Source organism: Chaetomium fimeti (genome assembly GCF_033439085.1).
Source record: "Chaetomium fimeti strain CBS 168.71 chromosome Unknown B0H64scaffold_3, whole genome shotgun sequence".
NCBI classification, from domain to species: domain Eukaryota; kingdom Fungi; phylum Ascomycota; class Sordariomycetes; order Sordariales; family Chaetomiaceae; genus Chaetomium; species Chaetomium fimeti.
Window position 1 is genome coordinate 1,049,161 of NW_026944331.1, and position 27,175 is coordinate 1,076,335.

The 27,175-nt window shown below is 57.1% G+C and overlaps 10 protein-coding genes across 10 annotated transcripts; 5 read left to right on the plus strand and 5 right to left on the minus strand.

Moving 5' to 3' along the window:
- The first annotated feature begins 328 nt into the window (after positions 1–328).
- Positions 329–1,519, plus strand: B0H64DRAFT_112966 (uncharacterized protein). The gene is made up of 2 exons (XM_062797815.1): positions 329–993; positions 1,116–1,519. Exons 1-2 carry the CDS (start codon positions 418–420, stop codon positions 1,290–1,292), a joined length of 753 nt encoding a protein of 250 aa, XP_062660403.1. The 5' UTR covers positions 329–417; the 3' UTR covers positions 1,293–1,519.
- An 811-nt stretch (positions 1,520–2,330) lies between these two features.
- On the plus strand, positions 2,331–3,453 carry B0H64DRAFT_440383 (uncharacterized protein; the record flags this gene model as incomplete). The annotated part of the gene is made up of 2 exons (XM_062806485.1): positions 2,331–2,778; positions 2,867–3,453. 2 exons carry the CDS (start codon positions 2,331–2,333, stop codon positions 3,451–3,453), a joined length of 1,035 nt encoding a protein of 344 aa, XP_062660404.1.
- A 160-nt stretch (positions 3,454–3,613) lies between these two features.
- On the minus strand, positions 3,614–5,512 carry B0H64DRAFT_390665 (pseudouridine synthase). Its single transcript, XM_062803414.1, has 3 exons — positions 5,295–5,512; positions 4,348–5,233; positions 3,614–4,265 (listed from the first exon to the last, which is right to left on the minus strand). The coding sequence occupies exons 1-3, from the start codon at positions 5,350–5,352 to the stop codon at positions 3,827–3,829; spliced, it is 1,383 nt and encodes a 460-aa protein (XP_062660405.1). The 5' UTR covers positions 5,353–5,512; the 3' UTR covers positions 3,614–3,826.
- Positions 5,513–5,931: 419 nt separating this feature from the next.
- On the plus strand, positions 5,932–8,345 carry B0H64DRAFT_113059 (uncharacterized protein). The gene is made up of 3 exons (XM_062797816.1): positions 5,932–6,354; positions 6,406–6,836; positions 6,888–8,345. The coding sequence occupies exons 1-3, from the start codon at positions 6,081–6,083 to the stop codon at positions 8,226–8,228; spliced, it is 2,046 nt and encodes a 681-aa protein (XP_062660406.1). The 5' UTR covers positions 5,932–6,080; the 3' UTR covers positions 8,229–8,345.
- Positions 8,346–8,886: 541 nt separating this feature from the next.
- Positions 8,887–10,585, minus strand: B0H64DRAFT_356559 (Fcf1-domain-containing protein). Its single transcript, XM_062801602.1, has 10 exons — positions 10,379–10,585; positions 10,218–10,321; positions 10,102–10,153; positions 10,026–10,043; positions 9,922–9,975; positions 9,810–9,865; positions 9,710–9,753; positions 9,595–9,656; positions 9,490–9,535; positions 8,887–9,436 (listed from the first exon to the last, which is right to left on the minus strand). Exons 1-10 carry the CDS (start codon positions 10,412–10,414, stop codon positions 9,324–9,326), a joined length of 585 nt encoding a protein of 194 aa, XP_062660407.1. The 5' UTR covers positions 10,415–10,585; the 3' UTR covers positions 8,887–9,323.
- Positions 10,586–11,561: 976 nt separating this feature from the next.
- On the plus strand, positions 11,562–13,250 carry B0H64DRAFT_113084 (uncharacterized protein). The gene has a single exon (XM_062797817.1). It carries the CDS (start codon positions 11,767–11,769, stop codon positions 12,889–12,891), a length of 1,125 nt encoding a protein of 374 aa, XP_062660408.1. The 5' UTR covers positions 11,562–11,766; the 3' UTR covers positions 12,892–13,250.
- B0H64DRAFT_390670 (uncharacterized protein) lies at positions 13,164–13,878 on the plus strand. Its single transcript, XM_062803415.1, has one exon. It carries the CDS (start codon positions 13,497–13,499, stop codon positions 13,716–13,718), a length of 222 nt encoding a protein of 73 aa, XP_062660409.1. The 5' UTR covers positions 13,164–13,496; the 3' UTR covers positions 13,719–13,878.
- Positions 13,879–14,102: 224 nt separating this feature from the next.
- B0H64DRAFT_390671 (P-loop containing nucleoside triphosphate hydrolase protein) lies at positions 14,103–19,229 on the minus strand. Its single transcript, XM_062803416.1, has 3 exons — positions 17,822–19,229; positions 16,698–17,758; positions 14,103–16,640 (listed from the first exon to the last, which is right to left on the minus strand). The coding sequence occupies exons 1-3, from the start codon at positions 18,848–18,850 to the stop codon at positions 14,276–14,278; spliced, it is 4,455 nt and encodes a 1,484-aa protein (XP_062660410.1). The 5' UTR covers positions 18,851–19,229; the 3' UTR covers positions 14,103–14,275.
- A 2,669-nt stretch (positions 19,230–21,898) lies between these two features.
- B0H64DRAFT_113118 (uncharacterized protein) lies at positions 21,899–23,533 on the minus strand. Its single transcript, XM_062797818.1, has 5 exons — positions 23,276–23,533; positions 23,074–23,173; positions 22,662–23,008; positions 22,072–22,608; positions 21,899–22,016 (listed from the first exon to the last, which is right to left on the minus strand). Exons 1-5 carry the CDS (start codon positions 23,322–23,324, stop codon positions 22,003–22,005), a joined length of 1,047 nt encoding a protein of 348 aa, XP_062660411.1. The 5' UTR covers positions 23,325–23,533; the 3' UTR covers positions 21,899–22,002.
- A 652-nt stretch (positions 23,534–24,185) lies between these two features.
- On the minus strand, positions 24,186–27,019 carry B0H64DRAFT_113198 (uncharacterized protein). Its single transcript, XM_062797822.1, has 3 exons — positions 26,696–27,019; positions 24,555–26,637; positions 24,186–24,502 (listed from the first exon to the last, which is right to left on the minus strand). The coding sequence occupies exons 1-3, from the start codon at positions 26,855–26,857 to the stop codon at positions 24,252–24,254; spliced, it is 2,496 nt and encodes an 831-aa protein (XP_062660412.1). The 5' UTR covers positions 26,858–27,019; the 3' UTR covers positions 24,186–24,251.
- Between the last annotated feature and the right edge of the window lie 156 nt (positions 27,020–27,175).

A 27,175-nucleotide genomic window follows, 5' to 3' on the forward strand; every position in this document is an offset into this window, starting at 1 on the left:
GCGAATCAGCGGAGTGACACCGCTGAAAGCAGCGAATAACAGGGCCAAGTCTTTCCCCGAAAGCGAGGACCCTTGTGCGGCAGAATCCCGTGCCTGTTTTTTTTTTGCTGCTTGCTCGAACGACCCGGATCCCAAGTTGCCGGCAACGCCGCCAAGGATCCGCAAATCCCATCCGCATCCCGCGCCTTGCAGGAAACCCATCGCAGCATCACCACATCAACGTCGACATTCAGGTTAGCCCTCCTGCAAACAAACAAACCACGGACCCATTCCCGACCAATCTTCAAATCAAACCCGGCCACATCGCAATCCACAACCCACCAGGAACCCGCCCAGTCAACCCCACCTTCACCAACCAACCTCCCATCAACCAAACCCAGCAACAACAACAAAGAAACAAAAAAAAAAACCCAGACAATGACAACAACAGCACCCCCCACACTCGCGATACCAGGCCAGCTCCTCGGCCCGGCGTCGCGCTACCAGCCCGGGCCGGGCACGCACCTGCACGACGCCAACCTGTACGCCTCGCTGCTGGGGCACGTGCACGTCGCCCAACCGCAGCAGTCCCAACAACAACAGCAGCAGCAGCAGCGGCGCGCCCCAGGCCCCGCCAAGCGCCTGACCAAGATCACGCCGGCGCCGGCTCCGACGCCGCCGGCCGAGCTGCCGACTATCTCGGTGTCCGTGGCCGCGGCGGGGGGCGGGGCGGGGGCGGGGGCGGTGGTAGTAGGAGATGGGGGGCCGGTAGCGGGGGAGCGCAAGCAGAAGAAGAAGCGGGAGGTGCTGCCCGAGGTGGGCAACGTGGTGCTGTGCCGGGTGGTGCGCATCACGCCGCGGCAGGCGGTGGTGGCGATCCTGGTGTGCGGCGACTCGGTGCTGGAGGCCGAGTGGCAGGGCCTCATCCGCGTGCAGGACGTGCGGGCGACGGAGAAGGATCGTGTCCGGATTTATGAGAGCTTTCGGCCGGGGGATGTGGTCAGGGCGGAGGTGGTGAGTGCTTTTCTGTTTTGTTTTCTTTTTTCTTTTTTTCCCCCTCTTCCCGGGCTTCCCTTCTAGGCTGGGGAGTGCGGTGGCTGCACGGGCGAGAGTGCTGACATTGAGGGTGGTGGTAGATCTCGCTGGGTGATCAGGCGAATTATTACCTGTCGACGACGAGGAATGAGTTGGGGGTGGTGTTGGCGGTGAGCGAGGCCGGGAATACGATGCAGCCGGTCAGTTGGAAGGAGTTTCGGGATCCGGAGACGGGGGCCATGGAGTTGAGGAAGGTCGCGCAGCCACAGCCGCAGTGAGTTGGAGCCACTCTGGACTGGATTGGAGCAGATATGCTTCACTCACGCCGGCTACGATGATACCCCGACAGGCTGCCGTGACATATGGAGGGCAGGCGTGTGCCCACGTCGCCAGAAACACCCCAACAGCTGACGGCCCATTTCGCAGCTGAGCACGGCCGCATTTTGTCAGACATCAAAGATACCGAGTGGGAGTATTTTGATCTCTCCGGCTTTACTCACGGGAGCTATACACGGGTCTCTTCGCCCAAGGGCTCACCTCGGCCACGACTACTAGCGGGAGTGGCATCAAGATCTAAATGACCTCAGGCCCGATACCTACGTCACTATGTGCATAGGGGCCGTCAAATAGTTTGGGTGAGACGGTAATCCGCGTAGCGGCAGTGCCCGGCCCGGTGCATGAGACGGGCACACACTTACCATAGCCGGGTTGTTAAACCCAATCTCTGGGTTCATGGCCCGGAGCCACATCTTCCAGGCCAATCAACGGGATGACGGTACTTACGGCTCCTTTCTCTTTCATGACAATGCCACGTGTGAATCGGTAGTCGAGGGTACCTATTTTCCCTTATCCGTCTGTCTGGGATTTCGGTGTGGTGCATGTCCTGGCACCCTCTGGCCAAAAAAAGCCAGAACTCTCATATAAGAAAATAAGAAGAAGCGAGCTTTTCGGACTGCCATGACCGGTACATGAGGTGCCTCGGTATTCGACGTCGATCGTGGGGCTTGGCCATGCGGAACAGCCTGCCTACCAGGTACCTTCCCTCTGTAACCTATGCGCGACGTCAGAGCAAACCAACAGATCCCTGAAAAAAGCCAAGCATCGGGCCAAGAACCAGCCACCCCTCCTTCAAGCCGCCAGCAACACTTCCAGCCCCTTCCAGCCTTTTGAACCGAGACAACAATCAAAGACGCCGCTGGCGCCTAGACTTGAAATTTTGTTGGTAACTCGACGACGACGACGCCGAATCGCGGCTAACTATGTTACCTATAACAATAATACGATTATTTTCCTGAGCGATGAGCGCAACCGCAACCATGGTGACCGTCGCAAGCCCCAGCACCTTGAGGACTGCACCAACGCAGACCCCCTGCTGCCCGAACTGCGGCTTCGGCGCCGACCTGCCGCCCTTCGAAGACACCCAAACCGCCCTACTCGATGCCCAGAAGCATATTTCCGACTTGCAAGCCCAAGTCCGCCTTCTCAACCAAAAGGCCTCGGCCGCCGTCGACCGCTGGGCCGACTACGAAGACGAAATCGCCAAACTCCGCGCCCAACTCGACACCCCCCCGCCCGCAGACCCCCTCCCCGTCAGCAGCAACAGCGGCACAACAGCAACAGACACAAAAACAAACCTCCCTCCCGACACCGCCCAGCTCAGCAGCCGGCCTGCCGTCCCCCTCCCCATCGCGCGCCTCCTTCCTCACCACCAGCGCAGCAACCCGCATCTCGGCCCTGCTCTCCCGCAAATCCCCACCAGCAGCAGTCGCAACACCAGCACCAGCACCAGCACCAACACCAGCACCAACACTACCGCCCACCCTCCGACCGCTCACAAACATACCACCACAAGGAGGAACAACAACAACAACAACAACAACACGCCCCGCCCCAAGCCCAATCCCCTCCCTCCCCTCCTCCGCCTCCTACCCACCCAACACCAACAACACCAACCCCCACCCGCACCCCAGCAACCCCAACCATCCCACCTCAACCTCAACGCACCTCACCCCCTCGGACCTCCTATCCGCCCTCTCCCGCGAACAAGCCCTGCGCGCCGAGGCCGAAGGCCGCCTGAGCGAGACGAGCCGCGAGGTCGAGGAGCTGAGCGCCAGCCTGTTCGAGCAGGCGAACGAGATGGTGGCGTCGGAGCGGCGGGCGCGGGCGCGGCTGGAGCAGCGGGTCGGGGAGCTGGAGCGGCGCGAGGGCGACAAGCGGCGGCGGCTGGAGCGGCTGGAGCGGGCGGTGGGGCGGATCGAGAGGGTGAGGGGCGTGTTGGGGGAGTTGCAGGGTGGGTTGGAGGGGGCGGTTGTGATGAATGGTGGTGGTGGTGCAAGGGGGAGTGGTGGTGGGGGTGGGAGTCGGAATGGGAGTTTGGCGGGGCGTGGGAGTGGGGAGATGAATGGGGGGAGGAAAGGGAATGGGAATGGGGAAAGGTGACGGGGGTTGGATGGACGAGGATCGATCTAGAGGGATGGGGAATAGGTATGACTGATGAGTGGGATTGCATGTCGGCGTATATTGTATGTTTTGAGAAATGGGCACGGAGCATAGGGGACCGGGCACATTGGGAGTTCATGGGGCCTGCATGGTTCGGACATGGGTTGGGTGATTTGTTTATTCGTTTTGATATAGCAACGCGATTTGGACGGTGTCGGCACACTGCGCTGACGCATCCATATCTCACGAGTGCCATCGGTCCGTGTCGAGCGTGCTCACCATTGCCCAGTTGAACCGGCCTTACCCATCAGCCCATAGCCAGGATAGCTGAGCGCTGCTCGGCTTACGAGAAAGAGCACAAGAGATAGTGCCACTACGCACTCGCCGCGGCGGCTTGCTCCTGTTCCACCTTTACTGAACCATCACTGGCCGGCTCCGGCTCAGGGGCCGTCTCTGTGGGTTTAGCGTCCTCCGCCGGCTTGCTTTCATCAACGGGCTTCTCCTCTTGGGGATCCTTGGTCGCCGGTTTGCTCGCCTCATTCCCCTGTGCTGGCGAACTCGCCGGCTCACTAGCCTTGGGCTTGGCCTGCTCCGCATTCGGGTTATTCCACAGGTCTAGCATACGATGTAGCTTCGGTCCCCAAACAGACTCCCCCTGGTGTAGCTCGTCGTACTCTATGCAGTTATCCCCACCTAGAACGAACTGTCCCTGCCGCGTACGGCTCAGCTCCGCCATCATGGCGCCGCACCCGAGCATCTCTCCTAGATCATGGCACAGACTGCGCACGTAGAATCCCGACGTGACCGTCATCCTGATCTTGGCCGCCGCCGGGCCCTTGCCCTCCCACGGCGGGGGGGTATCCGGCGAGGGTGGCGGGGGGTACTAGATCTGACCCCTTGCCCTTGGGCGGCAGCTGCCCCAGGGCACCGGACATCATGGGTTCGGCGCCGCCATGGTTGGTCTTCTTGCGCTTGGCCGGTGGCCCCGGTTGCTCGTCGCTGACGAGGCTGTCGACGCGCTCCTCGGCCTCGCGCTTCTTGCTGTTGTACTCGGCCAGTGCCTTGGTCTCCTCCTCTTGCTGCTCCGGTGTGAGCTTGCGGGATAACCCTTCGTCCGTCGCGGCCGTCTGGCGCTTTGCGACACGCCACACCGAATCTACTAGGTTCTTCTCGGCCTGTTCGGCCTCTTCTGTCGGCCACCGGTGGTTATGCGTGCCCGGCTCATACCACTCGACGAGCTCGAGCTCGGCGACTTCGACCTCTCGCGTCTCAATTTCGCGCGGGATCGGCTTTCCCTCGCGGGCGTATTCGTAGAGCGGTTTTCCTTGCATCTTAAGCGCCGAATAGAGCGGGGGCATCTGCCTGATCTTGCCGCGGAAGCTTTCGAGGGCCTTTTCGGTGGCCTGGCGCGTGACGTCGTCGTAGTTGCCCTTTTTTATGACACGGCCCGTACGATCGTAGGTGTCGGTACTAGCGCCAAAGAGGACGACCGACTCGTAGGTCTTGGTGCAGGTGAGAAAGTCCTGGAGGGCCTTGGTGCCCTTGCCGACGCCGAGGATTAGCACGCCCGTGGCGAGAGGGTCGAGGGTGCCTCCGTGACCCATCTTGACTCGGAGGGCTTGTTTTGCCTTGCCGCGCCGGTGTTTCTGGTAGCGGGACTCCTTATCGCGCAAGGCCTTGTCTTGTTCGAGGAGGGGCGCGAAGGTAGCGGATGGGTTAAAGTATTGCTGGCAGTCGCGGATAACCTGAGCAGAGCTCATGCCGAGAGGCTTGTTGATGGCTATTTCAAGGAGTCAGCCAAAAAGGTTTACTTACGCGTTGCTACAAGTGAGAGCACAAACCAAAAACGCCCTCGAGGACCTTGTCGGTGGCCATTTTCGCAAATCGGGAAAACCTCATCCGATAGGATTGGGGATCTAGTAATTCATCAATTGCCGCGAATTGGAGGCTTTAAACCAATTCCAGTCGTTGGTTGAGGTGGAAATGGTAAAGGAATACTGGCGCAGCCTGATGGCTCGTTCTGCCGTGTTCTTGAGCGCACGCGCGATCAGCGGGGGAAATTTTGGAGATCGAGGTTCGAGAACAGGGGCTTTGCGGCGTCTGGTGTCTTATCGATTGCGGGGGATGGACCCATTTGCCGGGATCTTGGTTGAATGGGAACTTGGGTGCTTGGCAACTTTTGGAGGCAAGAAGACGGATTGTTGACGGTCTCGGGATTAGTAGTTACATAACTATGAAGCAAGAAAAAAAAGGAAGAAAGTAATAAGTAACCGACTAATTATGTTCAAAGCACGAGTAACCCGAGCTACTACTAAACCCCGTTTTTAATTATCCAATGCTGTGAATTACGGTTTCTGGTCCCATTGAGCCGACCCCACTTCCTCGAGTCCCGCGTTGGTCGCGTTAATGGCGTGCCTTCCACCGCGTTAAGAGCTGCATTGTCTAATCGTCGAATCCACCTCCAGTACCTGTACCTCATCCCCCGCCAGAACCTCGGTAGCTCACCTTCGCTTTATTTTGGTCTCACCGGAACATCTACATTGACCGAGCGGGATGCAACACGAGGCTTGCAAACCCACGATTAAGTCATAGCTATCACCCGTTTGCAAAACACGCCAATCGCTCCCATGGCGGGCCGACCTCGTCGGCGCAGGGCCTCGTCGACGTCGACGACCGCAGAGCTCGATCGCGCCCAGATTCGCTGGGCCAAGGAATCATCCGTCCTACGACCGACACCGCGAGACATGCCAGATAATGACTGGCCGTGCTATGTTCTCACCGACGCGACGATTTACCGGAAAGATGGCAGGACGGTAGCCAACCCGCTCCTCGTCCATGTCCAAGGATCCCTAATCGTCCGCGGCCTCCTCGAGGTTGACGAAGACAAGCTCGTGCCTAACCGTAAAGCATATTGGTTTATCTCTATTGGTATCGCATACTAACTTTACCTAGTTGTGCGCTCGAGCGTAAAGACCGCTTATATCGAGATACCCCATTCAGACCGATACTCGATCGGAGACGGCCCGCTCGTCCTTTGGGTTTCAGGCGCCGCCGGCTGGTTCGAGATCCGGCCGTCTATTGGATACCAGAAGATGTACGACCAAGTTCGCGAGGCCATTACCCTTTACTATAGCGCCTTTGAGATATACGAAGCGTATTTTGAAGCATGCGCGAGCAAGAAAAAAGCACGAAGGCCGCGAGCGCCGAGTTTGGACGATATTTTTCTCAAGTACGCCGTCAGGGCTGGCGATGGCATCCTGCGGCATGAGGTCGAAGCCCTGTGTAGTAAATGGGCTGAGTTCCTGATCCCCCACTTCGACAAAGAGTTTGATCTGGACTGGAACGCAACGCACTTTGCCAAATGGCTGCGTAGCTCACACCCTGTGCGTGCAATCTTTCCCCTCGTGCGATACATTCTGGCTAATAATGTCTAGGAGGTGCAGAAGAAACTCGCTGATATTGCAAATGGCCTGGTTCCCCCCTTACCCCCTCCGGAGCCCCAAGAATCCGTCGACAACAAGGCGACCCAGAGTCGGAGGAGCCGGTCGGCGAGGGCGAGCAGCCGGAACAGCGAGGTCCAAGACAACCCACCCAGTCTTCCAATCCCACAGGCAAAGCCCACCAATAACCCTAGGGTTAGAATAAGCGAAACCCCTATACCGCTGCCTGGGAGATACCGGCAACTTACCCAGCCAGCAAGTTCGGAGCCATCTCCGATACCTGTCGAGGCACCCAAGGTTGATACACCAAAAGTGGCGCCCAAGGCTGATACACCGAAAGAGACACCCATGTCCGACGCCGACTCCGAAACGCCTGTTGATAGGCTACTCGGAGCCCTCGACGAAGTCGCGACAGAAGTGAATATCAACAAGGTACCGCCTTCCAAGATTAACTCGTCTGTGTTCTTCAAGTGCAAAATCCGGAACTACATGGACGCCAAGGACATCATCGCATACTACGCGAAGGAGCTTCTCCCACGCCTACCCGCCGAGTGGAAGGACGTCCCATGGTATCACTGGTTGGTGGACGTTGCCAACCAGCCGTGGGCACCGTCGACAGAGCACACCGAGCCGGACAAAATTCCTGCGCAGACTTTCCGGCGGATGAAAATGGGCCCCAAAGCAGGGTCGTCGACTAAATCAGCTACCCAACTACCCCCGCCCATCAACCTCAAACTCAGGGCTAAGAGCGCTGTGCAAGATGAGAGCGAGTCAGAAGAGGAAATCGCCGAGCTTTATACAGCGCCGCAGCGCAACCGTAGATCCGGAAAAGGAGCAACACTGCGCCTCGCCACTAGTGCTAAGAAACGGCCGCGTTCCGAGCTTGACGACCAACCCAGCGGAAGCCGTCGGGGTAGAAAGTCAACCAAGACCAGTCACTATATCAGTGACGACGACGAGTCAGAGGATGCCGACAATGCGAGTGACGAAGACGTTACCACTAGCGAAGAGACAGTCCTCGGATCGCGTCTACCTCTGCCCGAGGGGGCAGTCCGCATCGCCGTGCACGCCGAGCGGCTCCCCACAACGTCACCCAGCGGGCCCGACGGTACCTGGACGTGCGACGAGGAAGGCTGCACCTACGTTGTCAGGTCGGCCGACGAGCAAGACGCGCAGGAGCTGATTCAGGCACATTTCCGGGACCACGAGGCGCAGGCTGAGAAGATCAACCTGGCGGTCACAGAGAGCCGCGGCCACATGCCCATCAAGTACGTCTACTTCCCCCCTGTCCTCCTCCTCGTCTACATGCACTCTCCTGGGGCCGGCCAAGTCTAGTTACCATCCATCCACAAAAGCCCCCGTAGCCTCGGCAGCCCGGATGCTAACTATGAGTAGCCATCTTCTCAGCAAGATCCAGGCACTCGGCAAGGCCGCCCTCTTTGGAAAGCGAGAGACTGTGGATGACCAGCCTGTCCCGGCGCCTGTCAAAAGGCGGCTTCTCCTCTAAGAGCGAAGCGGGGAAGGCGCTGGTTGAGTATGGCTCTTGCGTTGGTTGGATTTCCTTTTGGGTTATGGGTCGTGTAAGAGCTCTCTATACCCGTGCATTTCTATAGCGGAGGATACCGGGACTTTTATCGAACCGGCTGGTCGGGCGTTGGTGGTTTGGTGGTCAGGGGCCTTTTTCAGGGGACATTGCCTCATCCGGGATGGATGGGGTGGGCTGGGGAAGGTGCAATATATCAGCGGGCCCGTTCTATCTACGAAGAAAGCCATGTCTGTGAATCGTTGTCGGGGCACTGCTATGGCCGTGTTGCGTTGCCTCAGTGTGATGATCTCCGCGGGAAATGAATACGGGCCTACTAACGGCCGCATGTTTCCCAGAGGCAGAGGTACCCGGTGGAGGATAGTCGGGCTTCCGAAGTTGCCGGCTATGCCACCCCGTAACGTCTTCTGGCAAGAACCGATAGGGGTACAATACATCTACATCCACGTGTGATAACGAACGAGCAATTCCCATTTTAATGTAAGGTGATGCGTACATTAACGCGCGACCGTAGGGTTGAGTAGCTGACGGGAAGCTCTATTCCGGGTTTTGGTTTGTGTAAAAAAGCCCAGCATGCCCCTTGACTTCACTAACTAATGCGGCCAATCCATCTATTAAATGCATACAGCTGTAAATAGGCAGCGTATGTTCCTCCTTCCCCCGCCAACCACCAGGTGCGAGACTGCGGATATGGGTCCCCGTCACCCGCCATCCCACAGCAGGGGTGTGGCACTGAGCGCGGATCCCTGGGCAAACAGCAAGCCGGCGCTTTGGGCCGTGTTCCTCTCGCGAATGGGGCGCTCATCTCGTCTTTTGGCGCCGAGGCGCACTTTGGGTGGCCTTTTGGGAGTTGATGTCCTATACTAGGTAGGCAACCGACAAGCACCTCATGTAGCTGGAGCTCCGGGGAGTCTCTCGATGGCGTATTTGCCTTTCATAACGGACATGATGGGGACACCAGGGACCTTCCGAATCCGTCTTTTGAGGTCGCGATCGTTTGCTAGATCAACGGGTTAGGAGAAGCCGGGAAATGGTAAGGTGACGTGGACGTACTAGCGACAATGTAGATACGGTGCTTTTGTATGCGGTCGACGATGCACTGGGATTTGTCAGCTCATGGGCCCCGCGGAGGCGTGACGATCTAGGGGGGTAACGTACGTCGTCGGCGTATGTGCCTTTGTGGTCGCAAGTCAGGCGTGTCCACCTCTCATCGCGGGCAACTAGACAACAGTTTAGCGTCGTTCAACCCTCGGTTTAGGTCAACGACACTCACTCATTAACGCTACACGGTACTTTGGTCCCAGCTTTTCCAACTCACTATATGGCAGTTGTCAGAGCCCATATAGTCCTGTAAGGTGAAGGGGGACACTCACGCCATAACACAGGATGTGATGATGATGTTTGCTGATGCAAACAAACAGTCCATCGCCTGGGTGGATGTTGTCAGCCAATATTCCTGACGGAAAGTGATAGTGGATCACATACTGATTCTAGTAGAGGGAGCTTGGCTCCTACTGTCCTCGAGAGGAAGTTGGTATCCTGGGACAAGTTAGATAACGATATCGCGGGGCGAACCGTGACCGACATACCACCAAAACTTGGTAAGGCTATAAGCGTTGAGATTAGCGCTACTCTAGAGTAAGAGCTCGGAGACGGTATACTCACGGGAACCAAAGCTGTGTTGTGCTGGAAGAACATGGACGACGGCATCTGGGGCCTGCAGCGTGTCAGCGACAGGAGAACAAGAGACGTTGAGTGTCAAGGACGGCATGACGACGCACACTTCGCGGACCGCCTCCTCCTTCTTCTTCTTCAGCTCCAGCTCGGCCTTCTTGACAGCATCTTCCTTGCGACGGTCATCCCTCTTTCCGATCATACGCTTGACCTACACCAGGAGTTAGCATCTGTTGATGGTTGAAAAGGATATATCAAGGTCACGTGCCGTTGCGAATTTTCTTGTTCGTTTGGCAACGCCCATTTTGTCGTTTCCTTTGGCTCAAGCTGGATGAAGTGCAATCAAAACAGTGAATTATGGTCCTTGGAATGGTATATGTAGTTAGATCACTCAGTGTGATATCTTGGCTGCTTTGTTCTGGTTGATGTGCAAAAAAATTATTAGTGGTCGGTCTTATCGTGGCGATGATTGATGCGAAGGTTGATGCACTGCATCTCTGCACAAGCCAAGACCAGAAGCATGCGCCCCGCGAGGGATGAGCGGCAGTTGGAGCCAGCTGGCAGACACAGACGGCAAAGGTGGCTCGGGATCTGGCTAAAATTGAACTTCTGTCGCATTTTTATTGGGAGCGACCTGCCCTCACAGTGCGAACAAACACACAGGCAACCAGGTATTCGTACCCAGGCACCACCAGTGGAAAAATCACGTCATCGGTGCTTGCTTCCAGCGACCAGATCAGACCTTCAGGGTCCGGGCCGAGAACAGACGAGACAGGGACTCAGGGGAGCTGTCAGGGTCTAAGGGGAATTTGAAGGGGTCGAGGGTGAGGTTTCGCAGAATGCATTCGATCGAATATGCAACATCCCGATCAAACCAACAACTCGGGAAAGGTGGGCGACTGACTGTGTTGCATTTGTTTGGAATGGAAAAGTGGCTGACCGTGTCAAGCGCCATCCGTACGGTACCAATGGAGTCTTCCCAGTGGGCACCGAGCTGAGAACTGAGACGGCGGGTGGGCGGCAGAAAAGAGTGCGGCGCGCCTCTTCCCCTGCCGCTGCCGAGCCTGGGCAGGCCCCAGGGAGGGAAGGGAGGCAGGGCAACGGCGCTTTCTCGAACTCCTTTTCCTGCGTGCCTGCCCTCCATGCCCTGCCGCTGCTGACTGCGCGCGCAAAGCAAAGCCTCAACCAACCCACCCACTTCCACCATCCGTCCTTCCCGATCGATCCTACGCCTGCCATGAAATAACTGTCGCCAACATCAACAACGGTTTTTCACACCGTTCCGCAGTCGGCCGTTTGAAAGACGCGTCGTATCCTCTCGTTTGTCTTTTTTCTTTGAGATCGTCGCCGGATCCGACCCAGATTCGTCTCTTCTGCCCCCGTCTGGTCCAGTCGCGGGCCCGTATTGTGAGACCACCCCGATTCCGACGGCGCACGTCAGCACCTGGCCGCTTTCGCAGGCCCAACGATCAGGTCGCTCCTCCCGGTGGCTACTACTACTACTACTACTGCTGCTGCTTCCTACCATAACACACTTTGTCGGCGGACCGCCATCACACGTCTCCGGGCGACTGATCACATCGAACCCCGCCGTATCAACAACCTCCTTCCGTTCCTTCCTCATTGTCGCCCGCCAGCGACAAACAACCAGCCGCCATGGGGTCCTCACCTCTTTCCTTGAAGCGCGCCCTGCTTCTCACGGCATTCTTCGCCCTCAGGGTCGTGGCCCAAGAAGATAACGAAAATGACGAGCCGAATGACCCTCCCGCGCCCACCACTGAAGAAGCCAACCCGCCGCCGCCGCAAGAAACAGAGACAAGTTTGCCGCCCCCCGAACCCGCCTCCACGAGTTCAGAAGAGGAAAGGACCACGTTACCTCCATTATCGTCATCAACAGACGCTCAGACGATGCCGCCCCTGACCACCACCACTTCCAGCCCATCGCCCGCAGGACCCATGCCGACGCTTAGTAGTAGGACGACGCGCAACACCGAAATCCCGACATACCCACCAGCATCGGTCCCTCCAACCCGCAATGCCCCCTTCATGAATCACTCCACCCTCCCCGACGGCACCGTCTTCATTGCGGTAGGCGCTATTCTAGGCGCCTTTGGTGTCGCAATTCTACTCTGGCGCGCTATTCTTGCCTGCCTCTTGCACCGGTCTGTCGAGCGTGCCGCCCTTGCTCAGCACGCTGTCAACAACGGCCGCGGGCCGGGCGACAAGAACGCTGCTTCGTTCCCGGCGCCCCCGGCTCAATTCTACAAGTACGTTGAGCGCGAGTCCTCCGCCTCCCTCGCTGGTGCGGGCATGGCCGGCCCTACCGGACGGAGGACCAACCGCGGCCCGACACCCTCCGCAACGCCCAGCCAGACGAATCTCTTCTTCTCGCCCACTGCTGCTGGCCCCGGGTCTGGCGCTGGCGGATCGAACCGCGACTCGGCCCGTTTCCTTCCCTCTGGTTTCTACGCCTCCGCCTCGCCCGTCCCAGGCGGCCACGCGCAAGGCAACTCGATCAACATGAGCACGCTGCGGCCCTCGTCGCGCGGACGCGGAGGCCAGCTCGGCCCTTCGCCCCCTGAATCGCCCGACGTCGGCCCGAGGGTGGTCTCGAGGAACTTCAGCACCAGCTCGCTAAACCTGAACCGGCCCCCCAGCCCGGGCGCCCGGGCCCCCAGCGCCTACCTGGACGACTTGCTTGATGAACAGCCAGGCATGTTCCCGCCCGCCGCTGGGAACCCGGCACCCAATGGCCACGGGAGTCAGCGCGGGCGGTACTAGTGATGCGCTCTATTGAACTGCTTGCTAGACGGAAGGGGGTTATGGGCTAGATTTCACGACTAATTGGGTGTTGTTTTTGATTCGACCAAGGTTGGGTGGTAGGTGAGGCTATTGTATACAAACAAAGCCTTGAAAAGAAAGGGTGGAGGACGCTGGATGGTTGCGGAGTTTTTGACACAGCGAGCCTTTTTCGAGCCTGTTGCTGCTCTTCTACGGCATTAGACGGTGTTGTGGCCGCGCCTGACTTTCTTCTTTGCTACTTTTTTATTCGCCACGGTACATAGGCCTTGCTTGTTACTCCATATGCTTTTATCGCCAGTAATGAACATATCTTCTGCAGCAGCGACCCCGCGAGCGATATCCATTTATCTACCCATCCTGCCCCAGTCTGGCTGACCGTCTCGCTCCTCGGGGACTCACCCCCCACAAGACAGAACATACCATACCTGCCTATCCGAACCAGAGTAAACTAAACTAACGTCAAGTGAACTCTGCTCGTGCGACCACACACAGACTAATTGACTGACTGACTGACAACATTGGTCGACGTCCGACGCTGTGGAACACCCGTCGTTTTCTGATCGCTGGACGTACACATATATGTAATGCACATGCAACGGAGGGCGTACATGCACGGGGATCTAGGTTGGGGATGGTTAGTGGCCTTGTGTGTGTGCCCATGGCATGTGATGCGTGCGGTAGGGTATGGCCATCAGTATGTGCGCGCAAAGATATATATTTGTATATACGGGAATGTGGGATCGGGGATGGAGGGGTACATGGGACGGAATAGGGGGTTCGTTGCCCCTGGCGACGGGTCTGCGTGATTAATTAGGTGCGGATGTGGTTGACTATACCGGTAGTTAGGCACACATCGCCGAGTTTGACTAACATGTCTGTAAGTTATTTTGAGAAGTCATAGGTGGTGAGTAGCAAGGGTAACCACGCCAACGATGGCAACTGGTGGGGAAACACAGACGCCGTTTCGTATCCTCGGCGATTCCTGAGTGTCACGGCATGTGTCTCCGCCAGCCGGGATATGTGCGTCGTCTTGTATAACCACGGGAGTCGGAACAAACTGTCGGGAATGGGTAGTTATGGATCCAATCTCTCTTAGGTTGGCAACACGAAGAACGCCACCTCTCGGCGGTTCGTATAGAATCCCGCAATCCCTGGTCCCGAACATTGGCCCAAGAGCCCGGCCAAGTATGTAAGATTAACCCGGATGTTTATTGATTTATTTATGTATTACACGCTTGTATCATCATTCGCAGAAAACTGTCTATACAGTCGAAATATGGACCGCTGAGCCCTCTATCGTACCTCCCAAGCCAACTCGGCCCCTATCCAGAGTGGCATCCCAACGCTTCTTTTCTTTCCCCCCTCAGGCTTCCTCCCCTTTGCCCGCGGGCAAACCTCCCATCCCCTCCAGGACATCCCTCGCCCCACGAATATCTTCGACCCTGATACCGCTGCGCTCGCACATGCCCCTGAAAATCCCGCCCTCCATCGCCCACAGCTCGATTGGCGGGCCCATCTCGGCAATGCGGCCTTTATCCATGACGCAAATCCGGTCGTACCCGATGATGGTCCTCAGCCGGTGGGCAATACACAGCAGCGTCTTGCCGCGGAAGCCCGTGGCCATGGTCGCTTGGATCTTGTCGTCCGTCTCCATGTCGACGCTCGACGTCGCCTCGTCGCAGACAATGATCTGGGAGCCGCGTACGAGGGCGCGCGCGAGCGCCATTAGCTGGCGCTGGCCAAGCGAGAAGTTGAGCCCGTCTTCCTCGACGGCCGTGTCGAGGTGAATGCGACTGGCGTCCTTCGAGACCGCGGCAGCGGTGCTGTTGTTGTTGTTATTGGGTGCGGCCGCGCCCTCCGTATCTGAGCCCTGTGCGGTATCGGTCGAGACGAGGTCGGCTTGCCGCAGGGCGGACCAGAGCTTGAGATCGGTATGCTCGTTGAAGGGGTCGAGATTGCTCCGCACCGTGCCACGGAAGAGGGTGGGGTCCTGCGGGATGATGGCGAGTCGCGAGCGCAAGTCATGCAGGCCGAGAGTCGAGATGTCGAGGCCGTCAATGGTGATATGGCCTCCCGAGAGTTCTACCAACCGGAAAAGGGTTGACATGATGGAGCTCTTGCCGGCGCCGGTGCGCCCCACAATGCCGATGCGCTCGCCGCCCTGGATATGCATGCTCAGGCCTTGTAACACCAGTGGAAGCCCCGCACGGTACCGCATCTCAACATTGTCAAACACGATCTCGCCCTTCTCCGGCCAGGATTCCCTGACTTCGACCGTCTTCAAGGGTGCCTCCTGCTCGAGTTCTGTGCCGTAGTAACGGAGACGCTCCACTGAGTTCATACCATTCTCGACTTCGGCCAGCTGGCGCACGGTAAACTGGATCATCTGGACGATGGAGAGGATGTATGAGAGAACCAGGCCGCCAATCGACGGATCGACCGAGAACCGCGACGTTACAACCAGAATTCCGGTGGTGAAGACTAGGCAGCTGCCTATCATATCGAGTCGAATCGACAACCACCGCTGGTTGGAAAAGGTGAGGAAATAAGCCGAGTCCACGTCGTCGATCGCTTGGCGAAGGTCGGCGACGAACCGGTCCTTCAACCCGTAGGCCCTAATGCAGGCAATGCCCGTTAGGCCTTCGGAAAATTTGGCAGATAGGGTAGACCTCAGGATCGACTCAATGCGCTTGACCTCTCGGGCTGATGCACGATAGTAGGTGGTGGCAAAGAGGAAGATGATGACCAAGGGAACCAGGGCAATGACAAAGTAGTAGAAGTAGGCGATGATGAGGATGAAGACGGCGATGATGCTAGCAAGACTGAAAAAATACATGCGCAACGCATCCGTGAGGGTGTTGTCCATGACGTCGACGTCACGACTGAACCGGTTCGTGATGCGACCGAGCGGTGTCGTGTCGAAGAAGGACATGGGAGCGCGGAGGACCCTGCTCACGGCTTGCCGCAACATTCCCTTGCTTGCTTTGGTACCGAAAACCGAGAGCGATACCATGAAGAGGAACATGATCAGCGCTTGGATGGCGCCGAGGCCGGCATAGACGCCAATGTAGGTCCCCATCGGGTAGCTGAACTTGTCAGATGTCCACCAGGACAGCCACAAGCTGGTGACGATGTTGGCTCCTTGCGACAGGATCAAAAGTCCGATCACGAGCGGGGCGTTGAGTATGGAACCGGACGCCTTGATGTAGGAAGAGTAGACCGACCACGGAACGCTTGCGACAGCGCGCTCTTCGGATTGCATCAAGCCACCCTTGGTCTTCTTCTTCTTCTTGGACTCGCTTTTGTCTCCCGGTACCTTACTAGGCGCGGCGTCCTCCTGCTTCTCCTCGACGGCTGTCGACTCCATAAGTTGCTGAAAGCCCTCCGAGTTTTGCATGAGATTGTCGAACGTGTCGATGGCCTGGATCTTGCCGTCTTCCATCCAGATGATACGATCGCAGCGGTTCAGCACCCACAGCTGGTGTGTTGCCAAGATCCGGCACTTGTCCTTGAGCAAACCGAGGATGGCGTTGTCAAAGATGTGACGACCAACGTGGGCGTCGACCGCGCTCAGGGGATCGTCCAAGAGCACAATGTCGGCGTCGAAATAAATGGCGCGGGCAATGTTCAGCCTCTGCTTTTGGCCCCCAGAAATGGTTATGCCCCTTTCTCCGATTTCCGTCATGTCGTTGCTAGGCAACATGTCCAAGTCCGGCTGGAGAGCGCATCTGGAGGTTGTTAGTTTGGGGGTATTAACCAGATGGGATGATGGTGTCGCAACTTACGCTTTGATAACGTCGGCATACCATTGCTTGTCCATCTCTTTCCCAAAGAGGATGTTTTGCTGCACTGTTGCGTTCTGAATCCAGGCGTACTGTGGGCAGAATGCCCTGGAGGCGCCCAAGATGACCTCGCCATTTGTTTGGCGCATATCGCCAGCCAACGCAGCCAGGAGGGAGGTTTTGCCGCTTCCGACGGTGCCGATGACGGCAACAAGTTCGTTTCTCCCGATTTCCAAACTCAAGTCCTGGAGCTTGAACGGCTCCTGTTCCTCTGCAAGGGTGCTATCCTCTTCACCAGAAGCAGCTGTCGCGGTATTCTTTTTCTCTCCCGTCGTTCCTGATGCCGTAGCCGGCCCAGCAACAGTCCCTTCGGAATCCTGCGTCGGCGTCCTCTCCCACGTGAAGGAAGCGTCGCGCATCTCCACGGCGCTTGGGGCATCGGGTTTGAGGATGGATTCGTCCTCACGCTCCTCGGCTAACAAAAACTCTTGGATGCGTGAGAGCGAGGACAATGCATCAGTGACCTGGCCGATGACGAGGGGAAGCATGTTCAGAGGCATCCTCAGCCCATTGAAGAGGGCTAATGATGAAAACACCTCGGCGGGGCGGAGGTCGTGGTTGGTCAAGGAATAGGTGATGAACGAGAGCATGGAGGCGAAAATTGGCAAAGAGACGCCGATGGCCATGATGGCATTGCGGATGCCCAGCACAACTTGGATTGCCCCGATTTCGCGATTCCTGTATTCATCAAGGCGGGCCATGAAGGACTTTTCCCAGCCGAAGAACTTGACAAACCGGACCGATTGTATAATCTCTTGTGTCAGGCTCACTCTCTGGTCCGTGATCTTGTTGATGTCCCTTCTCCGGACAAACAGACCCTTGACGGCTATGGAGAGGAGAGGCATGACAAGCACCAGCAGGCCAAAGCCGGCGAGGGCGCTGTAGGTCAGGTTGACGAGGAGCATCGCCAGAGTGATGAGAATTGAGACGGGAGCGGTCCAGACAATATGGAACATACCAAATGCTTGGTCTATTCTGTAGGTGTCGACACTCATCAGAGCCATCTGTAAACACGTTAGTCTCGCTATAGGGACAACACGGTCATTCCGGGCCCATGATTGACTCACAATCCTTCCGTTGTCCCAACCCGCGCCGTCGCCAGAAACGCCGGGTTGCTTTTCTGCAGGGGCTTTCTTGGCTTTCTTTGCTTGACGCGCTTGGTCCTTCTCCCTCTGCTCTTCGGCCACCTTAGCAGCTGGGATGTCGGGGAGCTCTGTTCCTCCAGCCCTGGCACGTCCGGAGATCACCATGGACTTTTCGTAGATCAAGCTGACGAGAGAAGCCCTAGCCATGCCACCCACGAGCATGCCACGATAGAAGAAGTGGTTCGTAACCAAGCTCTGCAGGACCTGCATGGCTGTGACGCCAATCACCAATCCCACGCCGTGCGCAATGTTGGGCGCCGGAAGCCCTCGGAGGCTTGCAACGTAGGCATCGGCGGCGAACTGAATCAGGTAACGCAGCACAAAGGGCGACATGACCTGCAAGATGGAGGACATGAGAGCACAGAAGCCGCCGAACCAAAATTCCCAGAAGAAGGTCTCGTTGATAGCCCATACCAGCGGGTACTTCTCCCCGGCGTCAAGGCGGCGTTTGAAGGTAACCCTCAGCTTGTCGGTCAGGGGGTCGACAGCGCGGTCCGGGTTGACGCCGTAGATGTCGTTGAACTCGAGCGGCCGTTTGTAGCCGCGGCTCATCAGGGGGGCGATCCACGTGAAACTAAGTAAACTGTAGAAGCCAGCCTTGTGCTCTGGGCTCACGGCCTTCTCCTTGGGGACTGGGGGGATTTTGCCCCATCGGAGGGGGTTCGGCTGCCTGTACCATGGTTTCTGCTCAGGTAACTTGTTTGTCGGCGAGGTGCTGGCCATGCTCGTGGCCGTAGCCGTTGTTCTTAAGCGGTTCAAGTCGTCTCTCCTGTCGGCATCCTCGGGTTTCTCGTGGGCGGTTTCCGTTCTTTGGAGCTGGTCCCGGTCTTCCAACTTCTCCTTCTCCATAGATGACGATGCATCGGGGTGTGAGTGCGATGGTGGCTCCATGGATGGCTGAGAGCGAGAGGTCCTCACGTCCGCCGGCTTTTCATGATCAGAGCCCGTCATAACTGAGTCGCCGTGGGCCACAGCCTCATGAGAGGCCTGGTGGGAGTTGTAATCGGCTTATAAGTTAACTTGTTTGGAATCGATGCCAGGTGTGAAAGCATGCGGGTATGTTCAAGTGAGGAGCTTGGCGATTTGCAGTGGAGTAAAAACGGCGTGTCATGCAATAAAAGAAAAGTAGGGCAATTGTGACAACGGAAAGGATGTCGACGTGATAACACCGGGAAATCCACAGAGAGGTGGGCGGGGAATAAAACCGAGAACGAGTGGAAGGGCCGTGATGCCTCTTTAGTAACTTGAATGGTGAGCAAGCGGTTCAACGGAAATAAAAACCTTCAAAAATTAACTACACTAGTGAAGGCTGCTGCAAACCTGGCAGGCGTCACCCGGAGACATTCTAGCGAACCCCATTTCCCGTCTCCGTCCCCGTCCCTTCCATCTATGTAGGAATTGGAGACCTAGGCAGTCGGCCGAGCGTAACCCTCGAAAGCTTAGCGTTGGCAACATGACAGAGATGACCCGCCCACGTCGGTGCACGGAAACATCAAGCGCCGACTCAACCTAGGCATGCTGTGTGTCTGTACAGATTACTAACCGGAAGATGGAACTTCACAGACTTCCAAGTTGAAATGGATGCGGTCCCCGCCTTGGCTTCCATTGGCAAGATCCACAATGGGCACCACCTAGTAACACGGGGATATCGGAAAATCCCCCGACGTTCCTTTCTTGCTTTGTTCCCTTACCAAGTATGTCTTGTATTTCCTGGCTTCAATGTTCAAGCTAGACATGAAAGCTAGACATGACCACCCTACCGCCTGCCCAAGCATTTCTCACCGCAGTTTTCAGCATCTTCACGGGCAATCTTCCGACCCGACGTGCTGCGCGGCCACTGCCGACTACCCGCGTTGGCACCCATTCCCTACCCCGGGGGTTCACTCGGCAAGGGGTACCCGTGCATTTCTAATCGACCGCCGGTTGATTGGACTGCCTTGCAGGGCTTTCGGGCGATTGCACGGGTCTGGACTGCCGGGGGATTTCGAACCATTGTTTCACCATAGAGCAGCCTTCCAGAACAAGATAGCTTTCGTGTCGGGAATTTTATGCTAAACAATTCTCTTTTTCCACAACATGAACACCCCCTTCCGAAGACCGGTATTGTAGATCTAAAATCCAATGAGAGTATTTACCGTGCGAACACAGAAGAAAAAGAAGAGAAAACAAGAAGGGGAAACAGCGGCAGGCCTGAAACCGACATGCACAAGTCCAACCCGAGATGCCCGAGGGAGGGTAACCTTCGGGTCAGAAACGATAAGCCTCTCTCCACTCCATCATTTACACCGATGATTTGAGTCACCTACGAATATTCCAGCAGCCTGCGACCCCTCCAACCAAACCGATGAGAAGAGGCCGGATTGGTAGTCCGAGAGAGCATTTCCTGAGTCCGTCCTTCACTAGTCAGCTATCTCCGTGGCAGTTGTCCGTCGCTTCGCTCTCGGCCGACACGGGCGCATAGGGCGGGAAGCGACCTTCATCCGCAAACTCCGTTGGGTAAAGGAAGACCTGTTATTTTTGATTCCGTAATTCGTCCGAGTCCCGAGAAGGTTGGTTACCAAGCAGGAAAGGATTACATGAGCCAACTCTTCAAATTCACCACGCGGAAGAAGCAGGGTTGGTTAAAGGTAGTCTGCCTAGCGCATCTCGCCGGTACCTAAGCTAAGCTTGAATTTGGCACTGCCCGTTAAGAGTACTATACTACATAAATCGTGGCTTGAGTAAAACTCCGAGCAAAAGAAGTGAAACAACGGCCGCTTGGCCCTTGCACGGCGAGATATCCGAGGATATGGTAACGGAAGAGGTCAGGACAGACCCACCCAACACAACTCACGCAACCCACCAGTACCATGTATCTCGTCCACACCCAGTGAAAACAAAGTGAGGTCCAAACGCAAGAGCCGCAAGCGTCTCCAGCCCGACCCCGCGGACCGGGCCGGCCAAGAGATGACATCCCGCCGCACGCAAGAGCCAGGGTCCAACACGCCATGCCACAGCATTATGCGGGATACGTTGGAGTTATGTCTCAGCCTCATGCGGAACCCCTCCGCTTACACCGAGCTAGAGGAGATCATACAGATTGCACTGTTCGCCAAGCCCATTTGAGACAGACGAGGAAGATCATCGCCGAGATTGGAGGCAAACTCTAACGACGCCACCTCAAGAATGATGGGCCGAAGAATGGCTGCTCCAACAAGCCTATAAACATCAAGGTTAGTCCTTCTGTCCCATGCGGCAAGGAGCCTTACCTCTCCCCTAACCGGACCCGTGAGCTCATCGAACTGGTAACTGCCGTTAGGCAACACCATAGGGCTAGACGGTTAAGGTTGAAATTTCGGGCCGCTATTCACGGAATCGGCTGAACGGGGAGACGAAGGCGGGCAGCGGGTTGCAAGGTTCACGCATGGCAGGACGAGATCGACGGCTGCAAAGACCAAGAATCAACGAGCGGAGAGCGAGAGTCGCGGTTTACAGGGTCGCAGGCGCTGCATGGCCATCCAGAGCAGGCCGATAGTTGCCAGCTAGCCCGGAAAGACGCTGCCACGAAATCGACGGGCATTAAAGGTTGTGCTGGCTGTCACAATCAAGGCTGCTGTAGGTTGATGGTGTTTTCGTATCATGCCGACTACGGAAGAGAAACCCCCCGCGATAGGATTCGCTGCTTGTTGCAGAGTCGTCACGGTATCTGACGTGCCGCTGTGGCGTGAGAGGCGCAAAGAGGAAAAAAATAATCGTACAGAGGCGGCTCCCATCCGCTCCGTTTTCTGATCCAAACCGAGGGAAGCGAAGAGGATTAGATGGGGGCCTTAGACAATGTCGACCAGTGCTGCAGCAGACCGAACTAGATCCCATTGCCATCATGTCGAATGTCGCACCACCAATGGCTAAGATCTAGGGGACCAGTCTGATGAAAGGCGATGTGCCGAAACAGGGCCATTAACCCTCCCATGCCTGCCGTGAACTCCAATTGATCGAATTTTGGGATATCCGAATTATGTGCCCGTGCCAAAAGCGAAAACGAGAAAAAAAAAGGAAATCCGTGCTGTGACTTAGTTAGATGGCAAGCAGGCCTATGCGGCGAATCTTGGTGTCGGGTGAGATGTTTAACGGCCACCTGCTAGTACAGTTAGTATTTCCAAACTAGACGAGGATGGGAAGGTAAGCAAGGTTACCGTAGGGCTCACGGGTGTCACCACGGGGAGCTGCGTCGGCATAAGCACCGGCAGCGCTGGGGGCAGGATCACGAGGGCGAGAGTCGCGGTCGCTGGGACGGTCATAACCGCGCTCGCGATCATAGCTGGGACCACGGCGGTCGTCAGGGCCACCGCCACGGCCACCTCCATAGCGCTCGCGGTCCTCACGACCACCACCACCGCCGCCATAGCGATCAACGCGACCGCCATAAGCGTCATCACCGCCGCGCTCACGGCGCTCATAGCCGCCACTACCACCGCCACGCTCCTCGCGATACTCACGGCTGTAGCCACGGTCGTCACGGTAGTCGCGTCCGCCACCGCCGCCACCATAGCCGCGATCGTAGCCACGGTCGTAGCCACGGTCGTAACCGCGGTCATCACGGCCGTAGCCACGTTGGCCACCACGGTACGAATCGTCACGGCCATAGCCACCACCACCGTAGCCGCCGCCGCCGCCATAACCACCACGACGACGGTCATCGAAGCGGCCGCCACCACCACCACCGCGGGGGTCTATAATGATCAGCAACGCAACATTAACGGGTGGATGAAGGGCATTAACGTACCACGCTTGGGAGGGCCAAAGTATTTGCCCGGAGTAGGGGTGCGGGGACGGACACGGCGTGCCTTCTCAATGTTAAGGGTGCGGCCCTCAATGACCTCGCCGCGCAGGCCCTCTATGGCTGCATCGGCCATTTCGGAAGTGACCATCTTGACGAAGCCGAAGCCACGCGACTCGCCGGAGTGCGGGTCCTTCATGATCTGGCACTTTTCGACCTCGCCGTATTTCTCAAAGAGGCGAGTGATCTCCGACTCCTCGAGACGAGGGTGGATACCCGTCACGAAGAGGTTCGAGCCGGGGTTGTGAGCGCCGTCGTCATCCTTGTTGCCGCCATCGCTCTTGATGGGAGCACTGTTGTGTGTATTAGTGGGTGATCTTGCCGAGGTTGCAGACGGGAACTGATTGGTGCAACATACCGGTCGTTGCCGTTGGGAGACATGGAGCGACGACGAGAGTCGTGGCCATCGTCGCGACGAGGCGACGCACTACGGTCGCGGTCGTAACGAGGACCGTCATCTAAGGACACTCGTCAGCAAGTGTAGCTACCGAAATCGATGGCACGCGGCGAGATGCGCCGCATGTCACGTCACGCAAACGGAAAACAGAGGGTGCGCTTACCATCGTAGCGCTCGCCGGTCGCTTCGTAATCCATCGACGTGGTCGCCATCGTAATGGTTTGATGGTGTTACGGGATTGATGAAATGGAGGAGAAAGAAGGCTGAGAGGGGAGCTCGACTTTGCGAGTGGAGCGAGATTAGCAACAAGGCGACGCAAAGGGGAAAAAAAAATTATCAGATCGCGAAGATCGAAGCTGGGGAAAAATTGAAGTACGGTAGGCTTTCCCGGTCCTCACAATTGGAGGTGAATGGGAAATGGAGTGGGGTATGTGTCGATGGCGACGACAAAGAAATGAAGTTGGGAAGGCTAGGGCGGAGTGTGTGCCGAGTCAACGCAGGGCGGGAGAGAAGAAGAGAGGCGAAATTTTTGGAGGCGACGATGCGTGCAACCACGTTCATCCAGTCGCGTTCACTCCTTCCTGATTATTGCATAATGGGCGTTTCTAATTGTGGGGCTAGCTCAATGCGGCTAGTCTGCGCTAATGAACTTGGCAGCCGGCAGGGTGGAGGTGAAGCTCAAAGCAATCCACAATTCTCCGCCACAAAAAACAACATCTCGCCTCGAAACTCGACATTGAATACGAATAGTAACCAATAAGAGATTCAATGGGATTGATTTATTCGGCCATGAATTGAAACACAATTATAAGGCTTGGAACAAGTCTGCACCATCGAAATGGCAACATTGGGAGGTTTTCTTATCCATTGGACAACCCAAGCCCGACCAGTGATTGGTCGCCCCAATTCGTTCCAGGAAGGCTGCAACACCAAAAAGAGATGTTGGATGCGATGATTGTCAAGTCCCGATTCGCCAACCATGCGGCGGTAAACGCCAGGAGCACTTGAGGCTTGTTATACAAGATACTGTGCAACCACTACTCGGAAAAGCTCGCAAACCGACAATAGAACCGCACACCATTGCACCGACACACGACACACGACGCACGACATCGGGCTCGTGGACTTCAGCCGCGCTTCTAGAGATCGTCCCACTCGCTGTCCGCCGCCGCTCCCACATGCCGCTCCGCCTGCAGCACCCTTTCCACATCAATTGCGGCGGGCGGCTTCTCGTCCAAAAACCGCAGTGCTTCAACAGCCTTGCCTCCACAGGCCCTCTCCAGTGCCAGGGAAGCGAAGTGTCCGCCGACGACCGGCCTCGCCATGAACCTGATGTTATTCGGGAAATTGCCATCGCCCTCGGTCTCGTATAGGTCCGTAAACGGCCGATCTGCGTTCTGTTAGCGTCCATGCAAGTATTGAAAAGCGGAAACGGAACCTACCGACAACAGTCTCATTCACCCACCGCGCCACCGAGGTCAAGATCTCGGTCCTCGTTTTCCTGCCCGTAACAGCCGCGGCAAAGAACTCCCAGTCACTCTTTGTGTACAAGTGTCTGGAGTCGAGGGGCAAGCCATACTTTTGCAGCACGGCATGGTACCAGTCGTTCTGCATCTGGTACACCTCGTCCGGGACGAACGTGGCCTCGCTTCCGCCCCCCCCTCCGATCGGCTTCTGACCGTCTCTCCGAAGGCCGCCCGGCGCGGACTCGCCACCCTCCCCATCGCCCTTGACGTGGAAGCACAGCAACGAATCGGCGTACAGGTTATAGATGGTCGTCCACGAGCCATACCACGTATACGCCAGCTTGGCGTGCGTGCGGTCGCGCGAGATGCCGTACTCCTGCCACTTACCGATATACTCGGCCGCGATCTCCCTGTAGCGCTTCGCGTCGTCGTCCTTGCCGACCAGGTCGGCGATCTCGCTCATGGCCTTGATGCCGACGATGCCCTTGAGCGCGAGGTTGGTCTGGTTGGCCAGCCAGCCGGCGAAGTCGTCGGTGCACAGCTGGTTGTGCGGGACCAGCGACTCGCGCACCAGGTAGCCCGTCCACTGGTCCCAGAGCTTGTACGAGCGGGTGAGCCACTGCCGCGCTTCCTTGCGGCCTGTGCTCATGCCCGTTTCGGGGTCGTTCTTACTGGGGAGGTCGATGCCGTACTTGTCAATGTAGGCCTGCGAGTCTCGGGAAAGGTTGGGGATGACTTCCGCGCCGTGAGCCGCGGGCGCATTGACAAAAGCTGGCTCAGTGTCGTAGCGCAGGGCGTTAGCGAGCGCGAGACCCATGATGAGCATGTTTCCGCACTCTTCGACCGGCATATACTCGTCGTTTCCGTCCGAGTGGCCCGTCGCGTTGGGGAAATGCGATCCCAAGTCGTGCATGCTGTAGTCGTTCGGGTACTGCCCGCTGAGCTGGTGCTCGAGGAGGGGCTCGAGCAGGTACGCCAGCCATTTCGGGTTGGTGTACAGGAAGAAGGGGAAGGCCGGGAAGATGACGTCGACCGTCTGGAAGTTGCCGTTCGACGAGATCTCCTTCAGGAAGAGGATCGTGTTCTCGGGCGTTCCGGAGAACTGCGTCGCGCCCAGGACCTGGCGGGCCGAGAGCGCCGCGATGTCTTGGTAGTCCCGCGAGCCGGAGCTGTACGCGTCGTGCGCGAGCGAGTCCGAGTAATTCCGGGCCAGCGATGCTGCGGTCTGGAAGTCGTCGTAATGGTACGAGATCAGCTCGTCGGCGTTGGAGATGTGCGACTGCCAGAGCGGTTTCATGTGCGCAAGCCCTTCAGCCCTCGCGAACTGGACTACCGGGTCTTGCACCAGAGCAAAGGTGAATGTTATGTTTTCCGTCTTCCTGTGGCAGTTTGCCCGTTGTTTGCTGGCGAGCTTGAAGGCCTTGGAGAAGGCAAAGACCGGCTCCTCGTCCATCACCCTGCGAAACCTTTTGTCAACCTCATTCTTCAAGGCCCCCTTCTCGGCAAATTGCTGGCGCAAAAGTGCAGACGTTCCAGCCTGATGATGCGCATTGGCCGGGCCCGAGAAGTGCATCGTCCCCCATTCGGCTCGATCCGCATCCTCAGTAAAGAGTTGCTCGTAAACCCGGGATACCTTCCACGTCTTGAGAGCTGTACTGGAGCTGCTATTTCCAGAGCGGCCATGCTTGTGCAGCTCCCACTTCACTTCATTGCCCCTATTCCCAGTGACCCACTCGCCGTTGGCATCCGTGTAGATGTTAACGTCGAGACAGCCCTCGGCAATGACGGTCAGGTAGGCAGCGGGGATCGACTGTCTGAACGTAGAAGAGGGCGTGATCGGCGAGAGGAAGGATAGCGTCAGGCGCGCGACCTCCTTCAGCGAATTGCCCGAGATCTGATACGTCAGGTTCGTGGTCGACGCATCGAAAGTGGCGCCCAGATACTCGGGATATCCGACCTGGTACTGGTGGTGATCGTGCCGCAGGGAGTCGTGGGGGCGTCCGAGGAGGGGATAGACCTTGCCCGTCTCGGGGACGGAGGCCATGACCGAGAAGCCAACCTGTTGTTACTCGAGTTAGCGCGGGCGGAATGGAGGCCGGTGTAATGGGGTTTCCCACATGAGCTCCTGTGTAGAACATGGGCCAGTTTTCCCAAGGAGCATCGCGAGCGTTGGACAGCCAGGTGCTCAGGTACGGGTTTCGGACAATCAGGGGAAGCACATTGGGAGTGAGCGTCGATGCGCCGGCCGTAGCGGCCAGTACTAAGAAGTCGAATCGCATCTTGGGATTTCAGAGCCAAAGGGAGGGGGAGGGGGTGAAGAGGAGGGCGGGGGCCGTTAAAGCAATATGATAGATGGATCAACAAGTCCTTATTTCTCTACCCAAAAACCCGTCGCAAAAGCTAAACCAAGTCGTTTCGACAGGTAAAGCCAAAAATTATATCTAAAAACAACAAGCTTCTAGTTCTTGCTCGGATGTGAACCATCGGCAGAGGGGACGAAGTCGTGACAATATCGAAGCTATACTCGACACAACAAAGCGAGGAGGTGGCGAATGGAAAACTTGTGAAACCTGAAGCAACTCGGAGGAAGAGGAGCC

Bases quoted from the DNA above. Each gene is read 5' to 3' on its own strand.
- B0H64DRAFT_112966 (XM_062797815.1), top strand. From the start codon at position 418: ATGACAACAACAGCACCCCCCACACTCGCGATACCAGGCCAGCTCCTC. The intron at 994-1,115 runs GTGAGTGCTTTT...GGGTGGTGGTAG, and splicing joins ATGTGGTCAGGGCGGAGGTG to ATCTCGCTGGGTGATCAGGC.
- B0H64DRAFT_390665 (XM_062803414.1), bottom strand. From the start codon at position 5,352: ATGAGGTTTTCCCGATTTGCGAAAATGGCCACCGACAAGGTCCTCGAG. The intron at 5,234-5,294 runs GTTTGTGCTCTC...TCCTTGAAATAG, and splicing joins GGTCCTCGAGGGCGTTTTTG to CCATCAACAAGCCTCTCGGC. The intron at 4,266-4,347 runs GTCAGATCTAGT...GGCCAAGATCAG, and splicing joins CTGCCGCCCAAGGGCAAGGG to GATGACGGTCACGTCGGGAT.
- B0H64DRAFT_113059 (XM_062797816.1), top strand. From the start codon at position 6,081: ATGGCGGGCCGACCTCGTCGGCGCAGGGCCTCGTCGACGTCGACGACC. The intron at 6,355-6,405 runs GTAAAGCATATT...AACTTTACCTAG, and splicing joins AGACAAGCTCGTGCCTAACC to TTGTGCGCTCGAGCGTAAAG. The intron at 6,837-6,887 runs GTGCGTGCAATC...AATAATGTCTAG, and splicing joins GGCTGCGTAGCTCACACCCT to GAGGTGCAGAAGAAACTCGC.
- B0H64DRAFT_356559 (XM_062801602.1), bottom strand. From the start codon at position 10,414: ATGGGCGTTGCCAAACGAACAAGAAAATTCGCAACG. The intron at 10,322-10,378 runs GCACGTGACCTT...CTCCTGGTGTAG, and splicing joins GAACAAGAAAATTCGCAACG to GTCAAGCGTATGATCGGAAA. The intron at 9,754-9,809 runs GTGAGTGTCCCC...ACTGCCATATAG, and splicing joins ATCACATCCTGTGTTATGGC to TGAGTTGGAAAAGCTGGGAC.
- B0H64DRAFT_113084 (XM_062797817.1), top strand. From the start codon at position 11,767: ATGGGGTCCTCACCTCTTTCCTTGAAGCGCGCCCTGCTTCTCACGGCA.
- B0H64DRAFT_390670 (XM_062803415.1), top strand. From the start codon at position 13,497: ATGCACATGCAACGGAGGGCGTACATGCACGGGGATCTAGGTTGGGGA.
- B0H64DRAFT_390671 (XM_062803416.1), bottom strand. From the start codon at position 18,850: ATGACGGGCTCTGATCATGAAAAGCCGGCGGACGTGAGGACCTCTCGC. The intron at 17,759-17,821 runs GTGAGTCAATCA...ACGTGTTTACAG, and splicing joins GTTGGGACAACGGAAGGATT to ATGGCTCTGATGAGTGTCGA. The intron at 16,641-16,697 runs GTAAGTTGCGAC...AACAACCTCCAG, and splicing joins TATGCCGACGTTATCAAAGC to ATGCGCTCTCCAGCCGGACT.
- B0H64DRAFT_113118 (XM_062797818.1), bottom strand. From the start codon at position 23,324: ATGGCGACCACGTCGATGGATTACGAAGCGACCGGCGAGCGCTACGAT. The intron at 23,174-23,275 runs GTAAGCGCACCC...GAGTGTCCTTAG, and splicing joins GACCGGCGAGCGCTACGATG to ATGACGGTCCTCGTTACGAC. The intron at 23,009-23,073 runs GTATGTTGCACC...TACACACAACAG, and splicing joins TCTCCCAACGGCAACGACCG to TGCTCCCATCAAGAGCGATG.
- B0H64DRAFT_113198 (XM_062797822.1), bottom strand. From the start codon at position 26,857: ATGCGATTCGACTTCTTAGTACTGGCCGCTACGGCCGGCGCATCGACG. The intron at 26,638-26,695 runs GTGGGAAACCCC...GAGTAACAACAG, and splicing joins TGTTCTACACAGGAGCTCAT to GTTGGCTTCTCGGTCATGGC. The intron at 24,503-24,554 runs GTAGGTTCCGTT...AACAGAACGCAG, and splicing joins GGTGAATGAGACTGTTGTCG to ATCGGCCGTTTACGGACCTA.